The sequence below is a fragment of the Lepidochelys olivacea genome, assembly GCF_965140295.1.
Source record: "Lepidochelys olivacea isolate rLepOli2 genome assembly, chromosome: 3".
Classification (NCBI taxonomy): Eukaryota; Metazoa; Chordata; order Testudines; family Cheloniidae; genus Lepidochelys; species Lepidochelys olivacea.
In genome coordinates, this window is record NC_140413.1 from 178612569 (window position 1) to 178635909 (window position 23341).

General features: G+C 41.2%; 1 protein-coding gene across 3 annotated transcripts in view; it reads left to right on the forward strand.

The window, feature by feature from the left end:
* The window catches only part of TTC7A (tetratricopeptide repeat domain 7A), a 276049-nt gene that overhangs the window by 131988 nt on the left and 120720 nt on the right, over positions 1–23341 (forward strand). For all 3 annotated transcript variants that reach the window (XM_084622482.1, XM_084622481.1, XM_084622483.1), the window contains 2 exons: positions 2516–2588; positions 9870–10030. In XM_084622482.1, coding sequence (XP_084478608.1) covers positions 2516–2588; positions 9870–10030 — 234 coding nt within the window. The remainder of the gene's footprint in view (positions 1–2515; positions 2589–9869; positions 10031–23341) is intronic.

The following is a 23341-nucleotide window of genomic DNA, read 5'->3' on the forward strand; positions in this document are numbered from 1 at the left end:
CACCGATAGTTTGGCAGACTTCCTGCTTCTGATGTACTTAAAAATCTTTTTGATCCCAGCAATAGTCTTTCCAAATCACTCCTACAATAGCAAGAATGCAGCAGATCATTTGGCTAAATTTAAAAGCTAACTTTTATGAGGTATCACTTTTTTTTTAAATTACAAAACAAGACAAAAATTGAGTTTTAAATCTATTATGAAAAGTTAACGGTAAGAATGACCTTGTGAGGTTCCAAGTTTAATGTATCTCAAGTTTATAAGGAAAAAGTTTTTTTCCTAATTGCTAATCTCACAAACTCTGTCTATCTTAGCTCTTTAAAGGTATGTGTCATCAGGGCTTCTAAACTCAACACAGGATCTTTAAGTCAGACTGAATTCTTTTCTTGCACATCATCCTCTATAATAGAGATTCTGCAGATCAAAAATCTGTCCTCGGTTACACCTGGACAATTGCTTTGTATTCAGGGAGTTTGTGCAGATATACTGATTGACTCTGTAATTGTATCTTAGTTAACAGTTCTGTTGATGTTACACAAGAAGGAATAGAATCCAGCTCACTGTCATCCGTGCTGGCTTTGCAGCAGTAACAGTATATAGTAGTAAAAACTTATTTTTGTCACTAAAGTCAACAGATGTGACTCTGGATACTCACCACGTGGTAATCTGAAGAGCAAGAAAGTGCAACTTTTACTAAGTCTCTTTTCTTTTAAGTAACACATACCTAGACTCATCTAGTAACTCCATGACCGTGCTATTTCCGTGTAATTGCTGTGCTGCCTTGCTTTTTAACTGTATTTATTTTTATTCTTTGACCTTTCCCACTAACTGCGACTTGTTTTCCTGGTGTCTTAACTCTAGCTAGGAAACTGATAAGTCTTTAGACAACATCAGATACTCATAGTTCAGCCAAGCGGGGTCATTGAAAGAGTCAGCCAGCTAATACCCTGTGTCTCAGTGAGTACATGTTTATCAGTTCCAAAGTACATGTAGATTCTCAACCCATGATTTAGGATCCTGAAGCCATCCTTAAACATGGGTCTCTCAGCTGGAAGCCTAATTCCATCAGTTTGATTTTTTTTTAATGCCCTTTAAGGGGATGCTGAGCAACAAAATAGAAGCTCTTCTTTCTTTCCCAAGCCATTGTCAGTCAGTGTTCACGTATGCCCCTGTGAACTTTTCCCCTTTTTTAGCTCTTCCATCTATTGTTGAAGATGTTATAACTACATTAAAAAAAAAAACAGGCAGCCCATCCTACCCCAGTAGTCAGGATCAGGGTTGGATTTGGTCTTTGGTAAAAGGATCAGTATGTTGCTTATACACAGTGCAACATGATATATCCAATGTCAAATCCTAATCAGATGAATAATATCTTTGGTGTGGATCATGTTGGCCACAGGTTCAGAGAGAAGTTCTAAACAAGCAGAGATAAAGGGCTCTCTTTGTCCAAGTTAAACTAATTGATTCTAGAGCCATTAATTAAAATCATCAATGCAATTGCTTTTTTCTCATAAGCTATGGCTATAGCTTTGTGGTAACTGATATTGAAATAGTATGTGGTTTTTGTTTCCTGCAGTAACTCTTAAATCTTAGTGAATGAATAGTTTGGCAGTGCTTAGCTGCCATGCTTGTCAGTCTTTCATTCCTCCCTCATATACTCTTCAGCTGAACTTGCTTATGGTAGGGCAATACAAGTGCAGAGTTCTCTCTTTGTTGGCACACAGCCGAAAGAGTTAGAAAGAGTGTGGTATGATCAGACTTACCTGTTGTGTAAAGGTATTACTGCAAAAGAGCACGAGGAGATGAACTAGCTGGGTCGGCTGCAGTGGAGTCCGTAACAATTTTAAGAGTGTTATCTGAGTGACTCTTCAGAAATCCTGAAAGGAAACCCAAATGATGGGATTCTGATCTTGGGGCCTCTTAGGCTCCTGAAATACAAAAAGTGGTAAAAATACCAGCAGTGAATGCTTTTTATTTTCAGTATTAACCCCTCTCTGTTTGTAGAAATCTCATTAAAACATCCAGGAAGGGAGAAAGGGAGCTGCTGCTGTGTTTTAGTGTCCGTAATAGAAGGCAGTTAGAGTGTTACTTCAGTTGGCCTAAATCGCTTAAAACAGTGTCACAAAGGATGCAGGTCATGAATTAGAAGCTGCCGATTTGCACAGCCCTCTTCTCCATCATAGTCAGATCGCTAAAGGCCCTGCCATAACTCATCCATCGCACACTCTCAGAATGGTGCTCTGCGAGTGTGTGAAGCTTAGCATCTGGCTGTATAAAATCCTGACGCGTGGTGTTTTTGTTGCTGTTCCTGCTTGCTGGTTTCATGAGCTTGGCACAGCTGGCAGAGCACTCACTTCTCTGTCTGGTTACTATCTGCTCTGCACTTGTGGGAGTAGAATTCTTCTTGGAATGTGCTTTTATATATAAGTAATTTGTGGCTTCCTTCTGGCAGAGAAGATTATGAAAAGTACAATATGACACTCACTTCCCTTTTCTTATTGTTCATTTGTTTTTACAGAGCACATCAGTTGGCCCCTGAAGACCACCAAATCATCCTCTACGTCTCGTTGCAGCTGGCTCTTGTCAGACAGGTATGTGCAATGACTGACAATTTCAGTACAGTCAGCCATTGAGTCACTAGAAGCTGGTGGAGTGACTCAACAGAATTAAACCAAACCCAATCAGAGTCATCGTTGTTTGTTTGTTTTTTTTCTTATTGAACAAGGTTGATACCAGGAAATCAAAATAAGTTCACATAAATGTAAGCAGAAACTCCCCAGCTTGGGGCTCATTGCAATCCTGTTACCAAGCATGGTTATTCAAAGTCATTCATCCAGCTTTGTATCCCAAGGAGTGCCCTATCGGTCCTGCTTTAAGTATCTGGGAAGGGAAGAGCGAAGGTGAACTACAGGTATTTAATTCTTGTTCCTCAGGAACCAGGAAGTACCCTGCCCCCTGTCGTAGTCCCCTCCTACCCAAACGCTGTCTTGTTCCTGGTAAGCTACTATATCGCACCAATTCTCAGGTTATCCATATTAAGGACTTGCTTATTCCATAATTCAGCATCTTTAGTCAAAATTTCTGTGAGCTCTGGAAACCTCCGGATTATTTGGCAGTCAAATGTTACTGCAGGTCTCAGCTCAAGAAAACGATGCCGTGTTAAAGAAAACGCTTGTCTTTTTTCTTTTCAAAGCCAATACCTTTTATTTAAATAAGTCCTGTTTATTAAGAACCCTCTTAGATAGATTTGAAAATTTGATCATCTTATTTTCCTTCCTTAGCAGGCTTTCTGCTCACTGCAGATTCCTTTCCCTAGTCTATACCGCAGAGTCAAACAGTCAGATACTGCTTACTTTCCCAGGCTAATTAGGTGAGCTGTTTGTTCATTAGGTTGAACTAATTGGTGCAAGTGTGCACACTCTTAATGTCATTTTTGTAACACTTTCATAATAAGAGCAGTGTGCTGCAAGGTTGAATACAATAGAAAGGATCATTAAAACAGCTGGTTTGACTTTGTCATCAACTACTGTATGCCTGACAGTGCAGATTACTCAGGTCTTTCATTCAGACAATATCCAGCTACTCTTCTTTTGGTGATAGTTTTTGGCTATTCATTTAGGCAGTCTGCTCTGCTTCTTCCTTAGTCCCTTTCAAGAATAAAAATGCTAAAAGAATATTGTAATAGATATTTTCAGTCACTACCCATAAAAATAAAAATGAGATTTTCTTTGAAATAATCTCCTCCTCCCCCTTTTATTAACTCATCAGGTTTTAAGTTGTTTCCCTTTCTCTTTTCCAGGTGCTAGTCTTAATGTTGCTGTTCACCTCTCATTTCATCATCTCCCTCTCCTCTTGGGTTTTTTTTTCATTCAGTCTGTTATTCCCCCACCCACTTTGTTTGTTATCTCGTTCCCCACCTGTATGTTTCTCCTTGATATTCTACCACTTATCCCCGATCACTAGATGTGTGAACCTTATACCTCTGTTGTGTCAGTCTGGTCCTTGCTATGCTGCTCCAGTTCTTCTCCATCTAGCAGGGTATAAATCTTTAAAGCATGCTTGGAGCAAGTAGAGATACCTGAGACATCTTTATTTTTAGACTGCTGTAAAATATCCTGTTCTTCTTCTGCCAATTTAGTTAATGATAAACATTAGGTAATGCATTTTTAATATCCTTAATTAAAGTATCTAACATATTCTTTTTCTGATTAACTGCAGGATAAATTATCTCCCCCCCTCCCTTTTTTTTTTTAACCTCTGACCGGTTGTATTAACTACTGAATGTCACAAAATTTTCATTAGGGTGTAACAAAGTGCTAAGAAATAAAGAGTCCAGTCCTGTGCAGTTGGCCATAAATGTCTATTGCTGAGAAAAATCTGATCTGTTGTTTTTAAAGTTAGTTACTAATAATAGTAATTCCTAGCTCTTATATAGCACTTTCCATCCATAGCTCTCAAACCCCTTTACAAGTAAGGTCAGTAGCATTGATTTGGAAACTGAGGCACAGAAAAGTAAATGACTTGCTCAACAAAACCCAGTGGCACAGTAAGGAATAGAACCAGATCTTCTAAATCCTAATCCAGTGCTCTGTCCACTAGGCCACACTACACTAAATAAGATACCTTAAATGCAGTTGAAAAATACAGGTCTCAAACTCCCATAGATAGCTGAAAATGTTCAGTTTGTTTTTTCTTGTAATGGAGCAAGACCACCAACTTAGCCAGTAAGGTGCTAAGGAAGTTGGAAAAACTCCCTAGCCTTAGAGGTCTCCCTGGAATATTTTCAGCAGTGTATGTTTCTGCTATGTGCTTAAAATCACTGTGGTAAACATCTGGGAAGGGAGAAGGGAAATAGAAAAAACTCAGACTTTCTTCCCTCACAAGAACAAGAAATGAAAGTAAGGCAGGGGTGATTATAAGTGTTCCCCATGGTGGGGATGGAACAGGACTGAGTACCTTCAACCACCAAAGAGAATTGTGATGTTATATTAGACATCCACGTTTGATTGTAGTCTTGTTTTTCTAGGGCCTGATTCCAAGACCACTGAATCAGCAGAAAGACTCCAGTTGACTTCAGTAGGTTTTGGATCAGGCCCTGGGGCATATTTTGGAACATTTTTCTATAAAATTCATCTCAATTTAAAAATGCTCAGATCTATGAGAAGAGTTTTATTTTATCTCCCTCCTCCCCTCAAACTTGAAGAACCTGGTCAAGGCCAGTATTTGCAGGTGTTGGTTACTCCCTGGCAGGTCTCTTTTGGCAGTCAACCAAGGAAATTGACAAATGAGACTTCTAGTGCTCAACTGCAGCGTGCTATTTGTGTTCCTCTTCCTGTTTCTGTGGTAACAGAGTTTTCATCAGCAAGAGCAAGGCAGAGTGAATATTTTAAAATGTCACTTTGAAAAGTCAGCATTAAAAGTCTTGCCATGTTTTTGCCAGTCTGTTTCCATGGAAATAGGACCCCACTGAGGAGTCAGAACTCCTGTTAATTTTTGGTCCTGGTTCCCATGTTTTGTGCCGAGTACCAAGTAAATTTATGTCAGATCCGTAACAACCACAAATGGTATTCAGACCATTTTAAGACTTGCATTGAAGTTGTTTTGTTTGATTTGACCTTCCTTCTTGTGAAAACAGGAGTGGAAAGGCAGCCAGAGGATTAGAGCAGTCACTGATCAACTTCATCTGCTGGCTGCCAATGAAGACCTGAAGTTTCAAGGGGTGATTTCCAGAAAGCATCTACACACTTCAAGAGTGTCTGTACTTAAATAAGGGAAAAGTGAATACAAAATAGTAGGGAAAACATCTTTAAGCTATTTCTCCTACAGTCCTTTTTATTTTTTCCTCTTTTGAACATGATTTCAGGGAGAACAGATTGGCTAAAAATTCCTGTGGTGTCTGCTGTGGTAGAGAAGAGACAGAACACCGTTATAATATATAAACAACTGGATCCTGGGTTTATAGAAATAAGCTTCTGATGCAGAGGCAACACGAAACTGTGGATAGTGCGGGGCACAATGCAAAGGTTCTGTGTGGGCACATGACTACCCCACGCATTACCTCCACCTCCACCTCTGAAACTTGATATGTATGTAGACAACATACACGAGCAACTGCCTCCTGCTGTCTGTCCTGTGGCTGCACAGCCCCTGGCAGGACTTGCAGCCATCCCTTCCTACCTGAATGATCCTCACTCAATTTAGCAAGTGTTCAAAACAAGACCGACAAAAGGGGCAATGCAGTTGGGATGCACAGTCCCCCATGCGCCACCAGGGTGGGATGGTGCTTGGGGTGGATCATTTCAGTTAACAGGAATTTCAGTTAATAGTCACTTTTTGTTGGAAGGGGGAATATGACACCCCCAAATTGCCTTCTCCTTGATACGCACATTGGGGGCTGCTGCTGTTTCAGTGCTCAGCCTGCAGCCAGCCGCCTTGGTGCTTCCTCCCTCCCCATGCTGTATGGACACATGGTGAGTGCCACCTCCAGGGGGAGCTGCTGCCTATCGCTGCTGGGCATCCTAGCAAGCGGCGTCCTGAGAAATCTAGGGGGGCATGTTATCCCATACACGTCACCTGTGTTCTTATGAGACTCCTGGACACAGACAGACCTTGTAATTTGATTCTCTGCTAGCTCTCAGACTGACCAAAACAGGCTGAGTTTCATCACACAGTCTCTGTGTGTCCTGGCTTGGACTTCTGATAGCAATCGAATTACCATCCTGTGCAAATATACCAGCTTCCTGTGCAGTAAGAGCTAAATATGAGCCCAAGTCATGACAATTTGGATCCTCGCTTTGCTAAATCTCTGGGTGTTTAGTATTTTGGTTCAAGGCTATTTCTAATGGGAAATTTTGTTAGCCAGTGAAATTTCTCCTTTCTATAATCCCTATCCTATAGCATGAAATAATAGGCATTGCAAATACAAAAGATTTGCCAAATATTAGTGTTTCATTAATGACCTAAAACTCACAGTTGATACAGAAGTTGGCAGGACTGGGGTTGGTAAGCCATGTAATCTAAGGGGCCAGAAGTCATTGCATCTGAAATATTGTACTTGAATCATTCTAAATATAAAGCTATATTCTGCCATTGCAAATTGCTTTTAAAGTCTTCATACTTCATGCATATGAACAGGAGCAGAAAGGTAACCTCCCAACCTGTTTGTTAAGCAAATGTGTATCAAAATAAACCCTAAGATAGGAGGCAGTGTTGTAAATAACCATAGAATCTCAGGGTTGGAAGGGACCTCAGGAGGTCATCTAGTCCAATCCCCTACTCAAAGCAGGACCCGTCCCCAATTTTTGCCCCAAATCCCTAAATGGCCTCCACTGTGTGGCAATTTTTGCAAGTGCTGGAAGGCACCAGCTCTGTTTTATAGCAATATCTTTGTTGCTCAATCATTGCAACATACACAATATTTGTACACATGTGTCCTGCAAAATGTTGTTCATGTATTTATTAACCGAATAATGATCAGATAATCTTCCTACCGTAGTTCCTGCTGGGACTTGTGGTGCAGCTGAGATGGGATTGCTGTTAAGGCAGCACTGGCAGGGAATTTGAGCTGGCAACCTACCTACGGTACAGCCATGGAGTTTCAGAACCGCATCTGGGCTTCAAACTTCCAGGCTTCCCATATTCCATAGCTACTCAAATGAATAAGCTATTGCATCTGTCAATAGATAATTAGTCTCTGCCTTTCCAAAGAAGTTTGCATTGACTTCTACCAAGTATTTTGGTGGTGGTGTTCTGGAAATTTACCTCATAATTTTTCTCTGTCTGGTCTATTGCAGGTTCATTTGTATAATGCGTCCAGTAAAGGAGTAGAGTCTGTTGACATTATTAAGTGCTATTTTTCTCATCTGTGTTTGTCCACTGTTCCTAATTATGCAGCAGGAGGCGGATTCTGTGTTGGTACTAACATTGTTACTGTGCTAAGAAATCCTTTCTGGCTATACTTAAATAATCAAGTGGTAGGCATGTTTGAGATGAAAAAAAAATCAGATCTTTCCTTATGACTTCGATAAACACCAGGAGGATCTTCTAATTTTGTTGCTACATTTTGGGGCGGGGGCAGGGGGGGAAGGTGTAGGTGTTACTTTGGAAGATATTGGATTAAACAAATGCAAGTTGGTTTCTTTAGCCACTCGGATAAATGGAACTTCATTTTCTCTAGAGAATTTTTAATCAATCCAATGAGAAGTTGGAATAAAGGTAAATCTAGAATAAGGAGAAAGACAACAAATCAGATAGCTCTTTTCCTGGGTCTTAGCATTTTTTGGAACTGAAGGGAAGAGTTATCCATCAGAGATGTAAATGCTAAAAGAAAGGGCTTATCCTACAGTTGAGTGAAAAATATGTTTAGACTGCATTCATTTCAGCATCATGTGATTATCGGCTTGACAGTCATAGGTTTGAAGGAATGACCATAGCTGATGTTATGCCACCTTAGTGCAGCCCCAGTGCTGGCTGGAAAGCTTCTGATTTCCTTATTTAGGACCAAATTGCCAGCCAGCCTCCATTAACCCATCTGCCAAACTTGTAAGGATGTCAGTTTGCCCATGGAAAACTCAAAAAGTTATCTGCATGCATAAGTCAGACTCACAATTAGCCAATTTTTGCCTGCAAATGTGATGAAACTCATGTATACTTAAATTTTGTGGGTGCATTAACACAGTGGTTCTCAACCGTTTTTTACCTGGGGACCCCTAAACCTACATTCCTTGCACAACTCTGAGGGAAGAGCAAGTCTGCACATTTCTCTGGTTGCTACTGTACCTTATGACATAGAATCTATTTTCCAGGAATGATCTATGGAAGTTATGACAACGCCAGCATCGTGGAATGCTAGGCAATCTTATCTGAGTAAAAAGTTTGCAAATAGGACGAGAGAAGGAACTACAATTCAGGTAGCCGAAAAATGGGAATATAAGGAAAAGAATAGCGAAATTCCACATTGTCGGGCATATCCTCCAATGTTGTTTGTTTAGGCATTCATGAGTGAACGCTAATTCTGGGTGATTTAATCCCAAATCCTCACACCTTGGAAGATGTTCTATATGGTGACAAAATTCCTCCATAAAACTTGCTACCAATAACCAAGGAACAAGATTTCTATTCATAACTTCCTTCATAAACAGACAGCATAAAGATAGGATGCCAGACCACATAGACTGGAAGTTGCATTTGCATTCATTATAGAATTTAAGATTTCTACCAGGTGGGAACTTGATTCTAATGATGTTCCTCTGTTGTATGTATCAGGACTGCACTTTACCTTGCAGCTAACAGAGACATTTCTCCTTCCTGACATTGTTCTGAATCTTAACCATATTTTACCCTTTGACTTTCATCATTCACATCTCACTTTCCTGGGCCAAATCATAAGTGGCCTTGTGCAGTGATCATAAGACACAAAGTAAATCAGAAATAATGTATATGTTCACACCATGCAAAGAGACCCTGGCAGTTCCCCATGACTGAACATGGAGATGGGGATTGGTCATGTTAGGGGTATGGCTATTGAGTCTGTGCACAGCATAGAACCAAAAAAGCCAAAGCAATAAGGGGAATATTGGGTCATGTGTACTACTCCCACCTCTTCTGAAACCTTGCAATAGCTGCTGCATGCCACCTATTACATACTAGGGCAAAAAACTCCTTTTCTCATCCCCAGCCATTTTGTCATGCTTTCCTAAGCTGACAGTCCATTAATTTGGGCTGGCAGCTAAATTTCTTGCAAAAGTCAGTTTTCCCACCACATTCCCAAGTAGGATGCTAAGATATCTAATGGTCATGAGTGTGTAACAAGTTTCATACCTTTGGGAAAGATCAGATATGTGACTCGTGGTAAAATATTTCTTGTTTTTTAGATTTCTGATGCTATAGAACACCTTCAGGAAGCACTGAAACTGTGCAAAGATGATATGAATTCACTTCATCTACTGGCTCTCCTTTTTTCAGCCCAAAAGCACTATCAACATGCACTCGATGTCATCAACATGGCTCTTGCTGAGTACCCAGAGAGCTTTTGGTAAGTGATGTTGCTTGCATGTATTGTCTAAAATGGTTTGGTATCTCCAGGCATGAGATCACATCTGCCTACCAGATCCAACATTCTTACACAAGGGCCTTATTCCCAGCATTACTCTAGTTTTACGGCAGCTGAACTCTATTGCAATTGCACCGGTATAAAACTGGAGTAACAGTGAAACATTAGGCTCAATGTATTATTCTGTGTACTGTCTCAAGAGCCTTTCTGAGAGATTAATTATGTAATGGGTAAACCAGGGTTTGTTTGTTTTGATGTATTTGTATAATTTTTCTTACATGTGACAATCTGTACTTTTTCATATGCTTTTTTTAAATAAATATAGAGTGAGCATGAGACAAATATAAAATTACCCCCTCCCAAATAAGTTTCATAGTAGCAGCCGTGTTAGTCTGTATGCGCAAAAAGGACAGGAGTACTTTTGGCACCTTAGAGACTAACAAATTTATTTGAGCATAAGCTTTCGTGGGCTACAGTCCACTTCATCGGATGCGTAGAATGGAACATATAGTAAGAAGATATTATAGATAGATAGATATATACACACACACACACAAAGAATTTGGACATTGCCATACAAACTGTGAGAGGCTAATTAGTTAAGATGAGCTATTATCAGCAGGAGAAAAAAACTTTTGTAGTGATAATCAAGATGGCCCATTTAGACAGTTGACAACAAGGTGTGAGGATACTTAACTTAGGGAAGTAGATTCAATATGTGTAATGACCCAGCCACTTCCAGTCTCTATTCAAACCCAAGTTAATGGTATCTAGTTTGCATATTAATTCAAGCTCAGCAGTTTCTCGCTGGAGTCTGTTTTTGAAGCTCTTCTGTTGCAAAATTGCCACACTTAAATCTTTTACTGAGTGGCCAGAGAGGTTGAAGAGTTCTCCTACCGGTTTTTGAATGTTATGATTCCTGGTGTCAGATTTGTGTCCATTTATTGTTTTGGGTAGAGACTGTCCAGTTTGGCAAATGTACATGGCAGAGGGGCATTGCTGGCACATGATGGTATATATCACATTGGTAGATGTGCAGGTGAACGAGCTGCTGTTGGCGAGGCTGAAGTGATAAGGTCCTATGATGGTGTCACTTGAATAAATATGTGGACAGAGTTGGCATCAGGCTTTGTTGCAAGGATAGGTTCCTGGGTTAGTGTTTTTGTTGTGTGGTGTGTGGTTGCTGGAGAGTATTTGCTTCAGGTTGGGAGGCTGTCTGTAAGCGAGGACTAATCTGTCTCCCAGGAGCTGTGAGAGTGAGGGATCGTTTTTCAGGATAGGTTGTAAATCTGTGATGATGCGCTGGAGAGGTTTTAGTTGGGGGCTGAAGGTGACAGCTAGTGGCATTCTGTTATTTTCTTTGTTGGGCCTGTCCTGTAGTAGGTCACTTCTGGGTACTCTTCTGGCTCTGTCAATCTGTTTTTTCACTTCAGCAGGCGGTATTGTAGTTTTAAGAATGCTTGAAAGAGATCTTGTAGGTGTTTGTCTCTGTCTGAGAGATTGGAGCAAATGCGGTTGTATCATAGAGCTTGGCTGTAGACAATGGATCCCGTGGTGTGGTCTGGGTGAAAGCTGGAGGCATGTAGGTAGGAATAGCGGTCAGTAGGTTTCCGATATAGGGTGGTGTTTATGTGACCATTGCTTATTAGCACAGTAGCATCCAGGAAATAGACTGCTTGTGTGGATTGGTCTAGGCTGAGGTTGATGGTGGGATGGAAATTGTTGAATTCTTGGTGGAATTCCTCAATGGCTTCTTTGCCATGGGTCCAGATGATGAAGATGTCATCAGTGTAGCGCAAGTAGAGTAGGGGCATTAGGGGACGAGAGCTGAGGAAGCATTGTTCTAAGTCAGCCATAAAAATATTAGCATACTGTGGGGCCATGCTATAGTGGTGCCGCTGATTTGAAGGTATACATTGTCCCCAAATGTGAAATAGTTATGGGTGAGGACAAAGTCACAAAGTTCAGCCACCAGGTTTGCCGTGACATTATCGGGAATACTGTTCCTGAAGGCTTGTAGTCCATCTTTGTGTGGAATGTTGGTGTAGAGGGCTTCTACATCCATAGTGGCCAGGATGGTGTTTTCAGGAAGATCACCAATGGACTGTAGTTTCCTCAGGAAGTCAGTGGTGTCTTGAAGATAGCTGGGAGTGCTGGTAGCGTAGGGCCTGAGGAGAGAGTCCACATAGCCAGACAATCCTGCTGTCAGGGTGCCAATGCCTGAGATGATGGGGCGTCCAGGATTCCCAGGTTTATGGATCTTGGGAAGCAGATAGAATACCCCTGGTTGGGGTTCTAGGCATGTGTCTGCACAGATCTGTTCTTGTGCTTTTTCAGGGAGTTTCTTGAGCAGATGGTGTAGTTTCTTTTGGCAATCCTCATTGGGATCAGAGGATAATGGCCTGTAGAATGTTTAGTTAGAGAGCTGCCTAGCAGCCTCTTGTTCATATTCCAACTTATTCATGATGATGACAGCACCTCCTTTGTCAGCCTTTTTGATTTGATTTTGCAACAGAAAAGCTTCAAAAACAGACTCCAATGAGAAACTACTGAGCTTGAATTAATATGCAAACTAGATACCATTAACTTGCATTTGAGTAGAGACTGGGAGTGGCTGGGTCATTACACATATTGAATCTATTTCCCTCAGTTAAGTATCCTCACACCTTGTTGTCAACTGTCTAAATGAGCCATCTTGATTATCACTACAAAAGTTTTTTTTTTCTCCTGCTGCTAATAGCTCATCTTAATTAATTAGCCTCTCACAGTTTGTATGGCAACTTCCAACTTATCTGTATGTATATATATATATATATATCTTCTTACTATATGTTCCATTCTAAGCATCCGATGAGGTGGGCTGTGGCCCAGGAAAGCTTATGCTCTAATAAATTTGTTAGTCTCTAAGGTGCCACAAGTACTCTCCTCCCAAATAGTTTGATATTTTGAAGAACTTCTTGGTTAAAGGGAAACTAATTTTAGGCTCTAGATAATTCTTCAGACTTTCACCATTTCTTTGATGCTTTTGTATGACCTGATTTGTGGGAATAGTCTAGTTTGGGAGGAAAGAAGGTCATGTATTGTAACATACAGCTGGAGGGAATAGCTTGGCTGTCTAAGACCCAAGGTTGAAATAACAGAGACTCCTTGGAGCCATAGGTTCAAATTGCATCACTGTTGATTCAGCCTTTCATCCTTCTGAGGGAGACAAGTTGAGTTCCTTGCAGTTTATTATGTCATGGCCTTTCAGATGAGATCTTAAAAACTGAGGTGGTGTCATTAAAGATACCATGCCATTTTTTGGTAGAGGTAGGGGCTGGCTCAATATCTCGCTCCATTCAGCGCTTGCCTGTATTTCTCTGGTGTTTTTTATATAGCTGGGTGTTTTATCAACTACTGCCTTTTGCAATTGACATTAGTATCCTTGCCTCATTCTTGAAGCTACTCAACACATGTCTGTGCACACTGTGTTGTAGAGAAAGTGAAAATTAGAATTTTTGTTACTAAAAGTTAATTCCTTCTACCAACACCTGTTCAATACATTCACATATGTATGGTTGAGCAGGGAAATATTGTAGTGGTTATTGTGATATATCCTGTTTTTTAAGATAGTTGTCATAATAAAGTCCTCACACCTCTACAGTCAGAAGTCAGTTGTTCCTAGGGGACTATAAACACGAGAAGGTAGCGAAGATTAAGACTGCAGCAAAGACTAAGCTATCCATTTTTGTTAGGGACACAGGATTTGCCATATCAGATCAGACAACTGCTTCATCTAATCCAGTATCCTACCTCCACCGGTGTTGAATAACTTACACTTCACAGGAAGGCAAAGAAACCAAACAAAACATGATGTACCTGGCCAGCTGTATAATGCTAAATATGAGGGGGAAATTCCTTTGTGACCTCTGAGGCAAACAAATTACTCTGAAGTATGAGAATAGTATGTTCTCCTACCCTTCTGAGATTCCCTGGCTCAGTGTAGAAGGGCAGGCTCCCATAAGAGCGCCACATTAGTTTGGATGGTCAGGGGGCAGTATGTATTAATGGACGCGGATAGTGAAAGCTGCAGGGCCTCAGACCCATCCCCACTCCTGCAAACACTACAAACACACTGTCACATGGCTTCTTAAAAACAGCCCCCCTTCACTCCCTGCGTCTGTTGAGCGCTAATGTAGCTGGCTATGAGAATAGGTCTCATATACAAGGGTGCAGGCTTAAGTCCTGGCTTCTCTTCTCTGCTGCTCTGGCTCCCCCAGCCTTGTTGGCACCACTAGATGCCCCCACCCCAAGCAACATGTAGCCATCTGTTAAAGTGAGGGAGTGGAGAGGGGTAACAGAACCACCAGAAGGGGGTAGGAAAAGAGCCAGCAAAGAGAACAAAGTATAAGAAGAAAAAGGAAAAAAATATACAAAAGAGAGAGAGACAAGCTGGGCAGGAGGGAAGAGGTGAGAAAAGGAGAAGCCAGAAAGCAAAAGAACAGAAAAAGGAGAGACGGTGGCAACTGCGTTGGACGTGGTGCAAGAGAATGGGGATCCCATGGTGAATGCGGAGGGGACTTCAACATAGACCATTATTAGCAACCTTTTTAGGTGAAATCTAGCCCTTGGAAATGGAAGGAATTGAGGCTCCTGTGGCAAATGGAAAGATTACACCATATTTACAGCTCTGACATCCGCAGCAGGGCAGGAGCTGAACCACTGATCTTTTGTGTTTACATTCCTCTGATGAAGTAGCTTGAACTGTGAAAGGCTGACACATGGATAAGGATAGAATATCCCAGTTGTATCTGCTAGAAAAATAATGTATCCCACTGAAGACTTGGATCATACACCTGAGCAGTCATATGGAAAGAAAACCTTCCATTTGGACTGTTCCTAACTTTTCTAGAGGTTAAAAATACAGATTATATCCAGGAAGGCTTTATTGCTTTGTAAGTCTTATCCAAAGAGCGAGACCAAATTGTAGTCTAGATCTCTAGTTGCAATTGACTTGAAGGAAAACTAGAGGTTGTTTTTTTTTTTTAACTACTGTTTGGGATGACTATGGAGTCATATGCAAAGTTAAACAAGAAGATTACAGGATGGCATTTAAAAACACCTGAAAATATTTCCAAATTTTCATTGATATGAACTGGGCAGCTCTGTAATGCCTGGGAGCTAACTTTTTAATGATGAATCCAGTAGGAAACAATCTGGTGGCATGTATCAAGGAAGTAAGATCAAACCCTCATTAAGAGACACAGGATATCCCTGGAGCTCTGGATATGACAAGAAGTGTAAGTATTACCTCAGTATGCACACTAAACAAAAAGAATGAATAATACATTAGAAATAAAGGACTTACCTAACAAGAACTATGGCAATTTCCTGCTGTTTCCTGTGTCTCTGGCTGCGCTCTGATTTTCCTACCTTGATGTATGTAATTAGGCTGAGTGTGTAGCTGCTTCCTGCTCTTCAATTTGATACTGAATTTTGTCATATACATAGAACATGTAAAAAAAATAATCACTAGTAAGGTATTTATCATTATCCTGGGCATACCTGGCTAGAAGTATGGAATGGAACAGCCCCACTAACCCTTGTAGGGAGTCCTGGTCCTGTGAAAAGGTCAAGGTGAGGACTTAAGGGGCGTTAGAATACTCCATATGTTTTGGCGGGGGAGGAGGGACTTATGTTTATGAGGCCTGCAAATTCTGGGCCCCATGCAGTCTCCCTCCTGTGCAAAAAGGGCTCTTACCAGGTGTGAAAAAGCAGCTGTGTTCACAACAGTTTTGAATTAAATGCGTCAAGTACTGGGTGCCCCAATATTTGCTCAGCTCTATCAAGTAATTGCTGGCGGAAGCATATTGGGAACTGTAGCTCATTCCACCTCTACGTTCTCTTTCTGAAATTTCAGATCAAAGCAACTATCAGTTTAAATATTTTTGGTTTAATTTTTTTTTGTCTATATAGAAATAGTTACTGTGTGCTTAATGCAAATATCTAAGCAGGTCAGGAAGCATCTAATGTATATCTTGGAGACTAAGAACAAGAAGGAAGTGTGTTTTGCATGGAAAATCATTTGTATTGCAGCAGCAGCCATGTGACTGTTCTTCTGACATAAAGGATAATAATAAAGTGGTTTGGGGCTTACCACAGCTAGCCTTCAAAATATGAAATACTGGAATAGATGAGAGGTGGTTTGGTGACAGCAAATGTCCTTGGCTTCCCCACCATTAATACATTAATTTTATTAAGAACCTCTCTTATAATCCTCTGGTGAGATTTTTTTTGCTGTGGTCCAGTCCAGACTATAATTGAGGGAACAGCTACTCTATATTATTTAGGTAATTTCATTCCTGGGGTGTTATTTCTTGCTACAGAGGAGGTGGCATAAAAGAGGTGTTTGCAGATGCAAAGTCAGATATGCTTCATTGGTTTGATTTTTTTGATACACATTGTGTATGGAAAACTGAAAATTCATGACTGGTCTGGGCAAATACTATTGTGGGTGTTGGTTGTCAGCTGTGCTCATGCTGCTGAGTACAGTAGGTAGAAGTATTCCTTTGGTTCTAGACCATCACAGTGACTGAGGCGTGATCTACACTTAACACACATATTGGCATAGATATATCTGTCAAGGGAGTGAAAAAATCATGCTTCCTAGCTACGCAGCTGTGCTGGCTTAATCCCCAGTGTCAATGCAGCTATTCCATCAGAAAAGGGCTTCTGTGCCAGTGTAGGCTCTGTAGCGTAGACATAGTCTGAGGGATAATTATCCCTGAAGTAAAATGAATCAGCTAGATTGTAAACTCATGGCCTAGGCTAGGTCTGCACACAGTTTTGGTGTGTTGGTAACAAGTGTCGGTTTTGCTGTGATTATCTGTCTGTCTGATACAGTTATATTGATACAACCCCGAGTGTGGATGCAGTAATGCCTGTACAAAGATGCCTTATTCTGCTATATCTTATTCTGCTTCCTATGTGACCAGTATAAAACACCTTCCTACTAGTATGACTGTGTCCAGCATAGTTAAAATGGTACATGTTTTGTGTGTAGACAAGGCCTTAGAGCATCAGATCACTATATTTGTATGTCTACAATTTGTCATTCCCCAGAACACAATGAAGCACCGGGACAACTTGAGGCTGGCCCTGGTGATAAAACAGTTTGCTACAGTTCTCACATTATTATACTGCATTTTTGATTCCTCCAGATTCAAGTCCTGAGGAGTCAAGGCAGGGCTGAAAGAGAACTTTAAAGCCTCAGCACTTGAACATACTAGATACATTTATAAATAGAATGTGAAAATTGCTAAGGGAAGTTTCTACAAACTGGCTCATTATAGTGGCATGTTCTCAACATAGCAGTTGTAAGTGACCTGCAGATTGTTTTGTTTTTTCAATGTATTAACTACATAGCTGGCACTAGAGTAACAAAAGTAAGTTTTCATACATGGAAAGATATAACTGTACTGTACATATAGTGTGGGTACAAGGGCACAGAAATGTATCGTGCTTGTGAAATACACTTGAGAGAGACAAAATAATTTCTATGTGGATATAGTTTTGAATATTTTCTCCTCATCCTGACCGTACACATTTAGTTGTTGGTGAAAATCAGAATACGCAAGGCCTTCATGTTGGATCGTCCTGTTTAGCCAGCCTGTGGGGGGCATATTAGGATGGATTAATTATTTTAATAAAATTAACTTTAAAAAAAATTGACATTGTCATTAACCATCAGTATATTCTGGAAATAGTATGAATTATTTGTTATGTCATTTATATACAGGGAAAAAACTATTTAAAAGAATACTGTCTATTTAAAAGAATACTGTCAATTTAAAATATGCATTAAGCCAGTCTCCTTACTTACGATGCTAATAACACAGGTTATTAAATCTGAAAGAATTATAAAAATACAATGTGCTTTTTAAGGTTTTTGATGCATTTCCCTACTTTTGGCATTTCTCTTGGCTTAGACAATTATTTCACTGAGGATGATGATTTAGTTTTTTTGTTATGATTTCGTTTTTACAGCAGTCCTAAGATTGAACCCTAATACAAAGCAGCATTTTTGTACTGTAAATACATATAGTGTAATAGTTTCTGTTTAGTGCTATAATAAATCAACATTAAGTTACCCTGTATAGTTAAAGTAGGGCCAGCCTTAGGGAAAATGGTACGCTGGGCAAACTTGTATTTTGGTACCCACCCCCACCCCATCATCCCTGACCCCCGTGGGCTCCCTGGGCTTCCCCCACCCCATCACCTCTGGGCCCTGCTGGCTTCCCCAGCATTTAATTTGTATTGAAAGAGATGTCGGTGCTCAGCCAAGGAACAAATTAAGCAGTGGCAGGGCGGCCAGATACTGGCGAGTGCTGGCAGGGTGCCCAGCTCTCAAGGCAATGCCACCGCCAACAGCAGCACGAAAGTAAGGGTGGCATGGTGTATGATGTATTGCCACCCTTACTTCTGCGCTGCTACTGTGGCTTGTGGTGCCTGGTGCTCGGCATGGGGCTCAAGGCATGCTTCATGCTGTCACACAGGAGCTGCATCTTGCCAGAGCCCACGGCCCTTGTGCAGCCCTCTGGGCACTCCTGGCTCACTGGGGTGCCATTTCAGATTTCGAGGAGTGGGAAGAAACTTTAACTGTGATTCCAGGGACTACTTAGGCACATGAAAACTCTAGGTTTTTTTGCAAATAAAAATGTAGGAATTAGCTGACAGGACCACTGTATCTAATTGTTATTATAAAGAAAGAAAAAATATATATAAACTCCAATTAAAGCCACATTTAAAGTTTATATGTAAATTTAGAACAATCAGGAGATAATACAGCAAGATATTCCCAATCTCAAAACTTGAGGTATCAGTACTGGGGCTTTAACACAGATATCAGAAACATGCATTTGATACCTTGTACACTGTCTTTAGTAGAGATAAATAAAAATAAATAAAATCTGTTTACTTCTCTAACAGAGACACTCTGTGTTATTGCCATTATCTACTCAATTTTAGTCAATTGTTTTTAGTGGAGTGAAAAACATACTTAATTTTAACATATGTGATTAAGGGTTTTTTTCTCTTTTATTAAGAAAGGGAGTTTATTTTTCTAATTATTTTGACATTTATGTTTACTGATCACAATCATGCATGTGACTCTCTACTCCATCATTTGCTATTGGTGTCTTAGTTGGAACTGCATTTATTTTCATTCAAATTTTAAGTTATTTTACAGCTATAGCTAAAAATGGAATTTGAAAACCTTTATCTGCCCAGTGTCTAAAGTTGTGTTTTCTAGCTAATGTGTTTTAAACTGGCGCTGCTAAGGTTAGTACAAGCTAAAGATACATTCTAGAAGTATATTGTTATTTGATTGTATCACTTTAAATAATGAATGACAAAGCATAATATGATAAAAGTAATAATGATAATTACTCCAGCCAGGACAAGTTAGGCATTTTAGATCTATAACTCAAAGAATTAAATTTAAGCACAAAAGAAATAAAATTATGAAATGCACAGACAAGTCAAAAAACTAAAATAACACTCTGAACAAATAAAATTACAGAGAATATATGTACATTTCAAGAAGTAACAACAACAACAAAATACAAGTATGTGTTGGGGGGTGAGCGTGAAAGATGCAGAGTATGTGTGTGAGAGAGAGAGAGAAACAGTGTATATGTGTGTGTGTGTGTGTGTCAGGGCATGTCTACACTTACCTCCAGAGTGATTGATTCAGTGGGGGTCGATTTATCGCTTTGACTGAAGATGCGATAAATCGACCGCCGAGCGCTCTCCCGTCGACTCTGGTACTCCACCGGAGCGAGAAGCATAGGTGCAGTTGATGGGGGAGTGTCAGCAGTCGACCTACCGCGGTGAAGACACCACGGTAAGTAGATCTAAGTACATCGACTTCAGCTACATTATTCACGTAGCTGAAGTTGCGTAGCTTAGATCAATCCCCCGCGCTAGTGTAGACCAGTCCTCAGAGACTCTGTGTGTGTGTGTGCGTGCGCGCGTGTATTGGGGGAGTGTGTGACAGACAGCACACTGTCCCTTTAAGCACAGCAGCACTTACCAGTCTGAAGGCTCATTCAGATTGCAGCAGCTGCCAGTAGCTCCTCCATCTCACTTCTGAGCCCTGTCTCTGCAAGGGTTACCAACTTTGTTTGGATGAATTCCTGGAGGTTTCACTGATTGACGTTATCTTTGATTAAGGATTAATCTTTAAATCCTGGAGACTCTAGGACAATCCTGGAGGCTTGGGAACCCAATTTATCTCTCCTCTCCCGCTCTGCAGGGATGAAGTACGTGGGCAGGGGATGAGGGAATTCTGACATCAGTGCCCCCTCACACGCTCCCATGCTCTGCACAGCAAACAGGAGGCTCCAGGGAGCTGCTGGCCAGGGATGGCTCCAAGGCAGGGGACAGGAGCAATGTGGCTGCAGATGGCAGCAGAGCAGCGGGGGAGGAGCACACCTGCTCTGCAGGTGCCCTGTTTATAACTGTGCCCCAGGGCTTTCACCCCACTTGCCCGTACCTAAGACTGGCCCTGTAATTCATATTTTGTTCCAGTCTTCCACAATGTTAACCTGAGTGATATAGACTTCCTGTCTAGCTGTCCTTCCCATTGGTTTTGAATCAAGCAATCACGGTTTAACTGAAATCAATAATGCTCAAATGATGCAATATTTAAAGGGAGTGCTGCAAATTTCTCTGTATCCATATAGCTGGATTATACTGCATGACCCCACTTCTTGGAAAACACCCCCATTTCTACCTTTTTGAATGTCTGAGTTACTGGCTTGAGTCTCTGTGTTTTGATTTCAAGTAATTTTTATATGGGCATTACACAGCATAAATTTAGTTCAGGGGCCCATTTGGAAGTAGGCATACCTCTTTTTTCAAAACATGTCAGGTTTTTTCCCCCCAAAGTGGAGGGGGGCAGAATGGGAGAGCTCATGTTACTTCACATGTTACTTGGCATCCAGATTCACCCTCAAGTTCTTGTTGAGCTGGTGTGCTATCATGTGTCAGTGGTACTCGGGAGGGGATGGATTGCAATTCCTATGCAGCCACTGGAGCAGGCTTCAAATATAATAAATTTTATAAAAATAAGTTAAAAATTGCCCAGGGATGACGCCTACAGCAGAGGCTTATTTCCTTGGTATAGTATAAAAGAAAGAGTACACCCACATCATTCTCCCAGATCTTAGCTAGAGTGTTTGTTATGTTTTGGATCTCAACTGTGGACTGAAATATACTTTTTAAATAAAATATAAGTTCTCAGCTGCTTCCTCCTGAGTGGATGGATGGTGCAGTAGGCCACCAGAGGCCTTTGGGGAAGGACAGTACTTCTTGATGCCTGGTTAGACATAGTAATAGTGATGTAGGCTCCCCAAATTACAAAGGATTTCCCTCTCCACCCCCTTTTTTTAATTTCAGAATCCAGGGACAGTCCTTGTCAAATTGGGACAATTATTAACCGTAGTAATACTGCACCTAGAGGCAATTTATTTGAGTGGAGGTACAGAAATTCCTATAAGAATGGCCATACTAGGTCAGACCATCCCCTAAGGGAATGTCAGTAGCTTGGCTTCTAATATTTTGTATTCATATCTTGTAGATTCTCCTTTGGAATCCCACTGTGTCTGTGAGGTTTGTTTGGTTCCCCCTTTGCCCCCCAAATGCATTGTGTTTAACGTTTAGTGATGTGAACTGTACTGATCGTTAATAAGCTGGTCAACAGTGCAGTCTGTGAAGAGATTCACAGTAGCAGTAATTGGCTACGTTATTATTTTCCTCTTGGTCACTAAAATGTCTTCACATCTCTTTGGATAGTCAAACCTGAGCTGTCAGAATAAATTCTGACCTTCCAGGACTTGTTTCGGGGAGTTTGGAAAGGACTGTTATCTTTTGAACAGGCTAAATGTCAATTTTATTTTCATATACCCAACTCCAAGTTCCCTAGAGTCCTGTCTTATGCAGTTAATTTGCTGTCAGTGCCTTCCCACCTGAAGGTGAAATGCAGCTATTCTGTTCCTACTGGCTTGCTTTAGTTGACTGTTCATTTTCAGTCTATTCAGTGGGGTAATTCTTTCCCGCCCGCCTCCTGTTAAGTGTCATTTCGTTTTCAGCAACTGCAGAGTGAATTGTGTTCTGCTTTATATTCAGATGGAATGTTTAGGAGCCCTGATCAATTCTGCTGGGTGCCAGAATGGGTTGAAAAGTAATATGTGCCTATTGATTGGGGCGCAGAATGCCCGCTTGAAGCTCTGTGACTTGGTTATAGAACAGAAGTGTACACAGAGAGTGCTGTTGTGCTTGCCAAACAGGGACTTGTGCTGGTGAGTGGGGCCACTTGAGTCATTCTGCTAGGCATTTCCTCAGCCCCCAAAGATGGAGGAGAGAGCTGGATAATGAAGGGCAGGAGGAACATCTGTGAGCAACCTCCTGCCCCAATGTGGAGAAGAGAGTTGGGAAGCATGGTGGCATAGTTTGGAGCGGGGTCAGCAGGATATTTTAGTTAAATCAGTCCTAAATGCTGAGTTCCTTGCTCCTTCTGGTCACCCTCTCTCTATTCCCTGCAGCAGATCAAAGCATCACTGGGACAGAGGAGGTTGGATGTCCACTTACCTTCCTGGCCTTTGCTCCCCAGATTGGGGTGGGCAAATTGCTTGCTCAAAGAGAAGATTGAGTGAGGGGAGAAAGGAATCAAAGGACCACCAGGATGGAGGTAGAGCTGGGAAGCATAGGCCCTGTGGAGGCTGTGGCTGAAGCAGAGAGTTACATGTCCAGGGCAGGTTTCATTGTAAACTGACCCTATGAGTTCCCCTGTAGTACCACTCTTATCCCCATCACTCTATACGTGAGGCAGATTTCTTCCCTAGTTCCCTACGCTGTCACACCCACTCTCAAAAATATGAGGGGAAATCTGTATCTCCTAGAGCTATCCTCCAACTCTGTGTGTGTGTTTGTGTCCCGTACTACTTTGATTTTTTTTTTGGAGTACTACCTTGAGTTTTTGGGAGGGGCAGTGTGGCAGAGATGTGGGTTACACAGGTAACTCCCACCTCTTCCTTGGTCTCCAGGCTGCTGTGTTTTGCAGAAGCAGCTGTTGTTTTTCAGGCTTCATCCTGATGCTGATGTATGAACATGTCTACCCCACAGTCATTGGAGTTAAATACAAATGAACAAAACCCAAAGGCAGAGGTTCTGTCCTGTGCTTCCAAGGGCTTGCAGCACAGAAGGTGCAGTCTGAAAAGGCGTGAGGACAAAGGTAGTTTTAATCTACCTTTG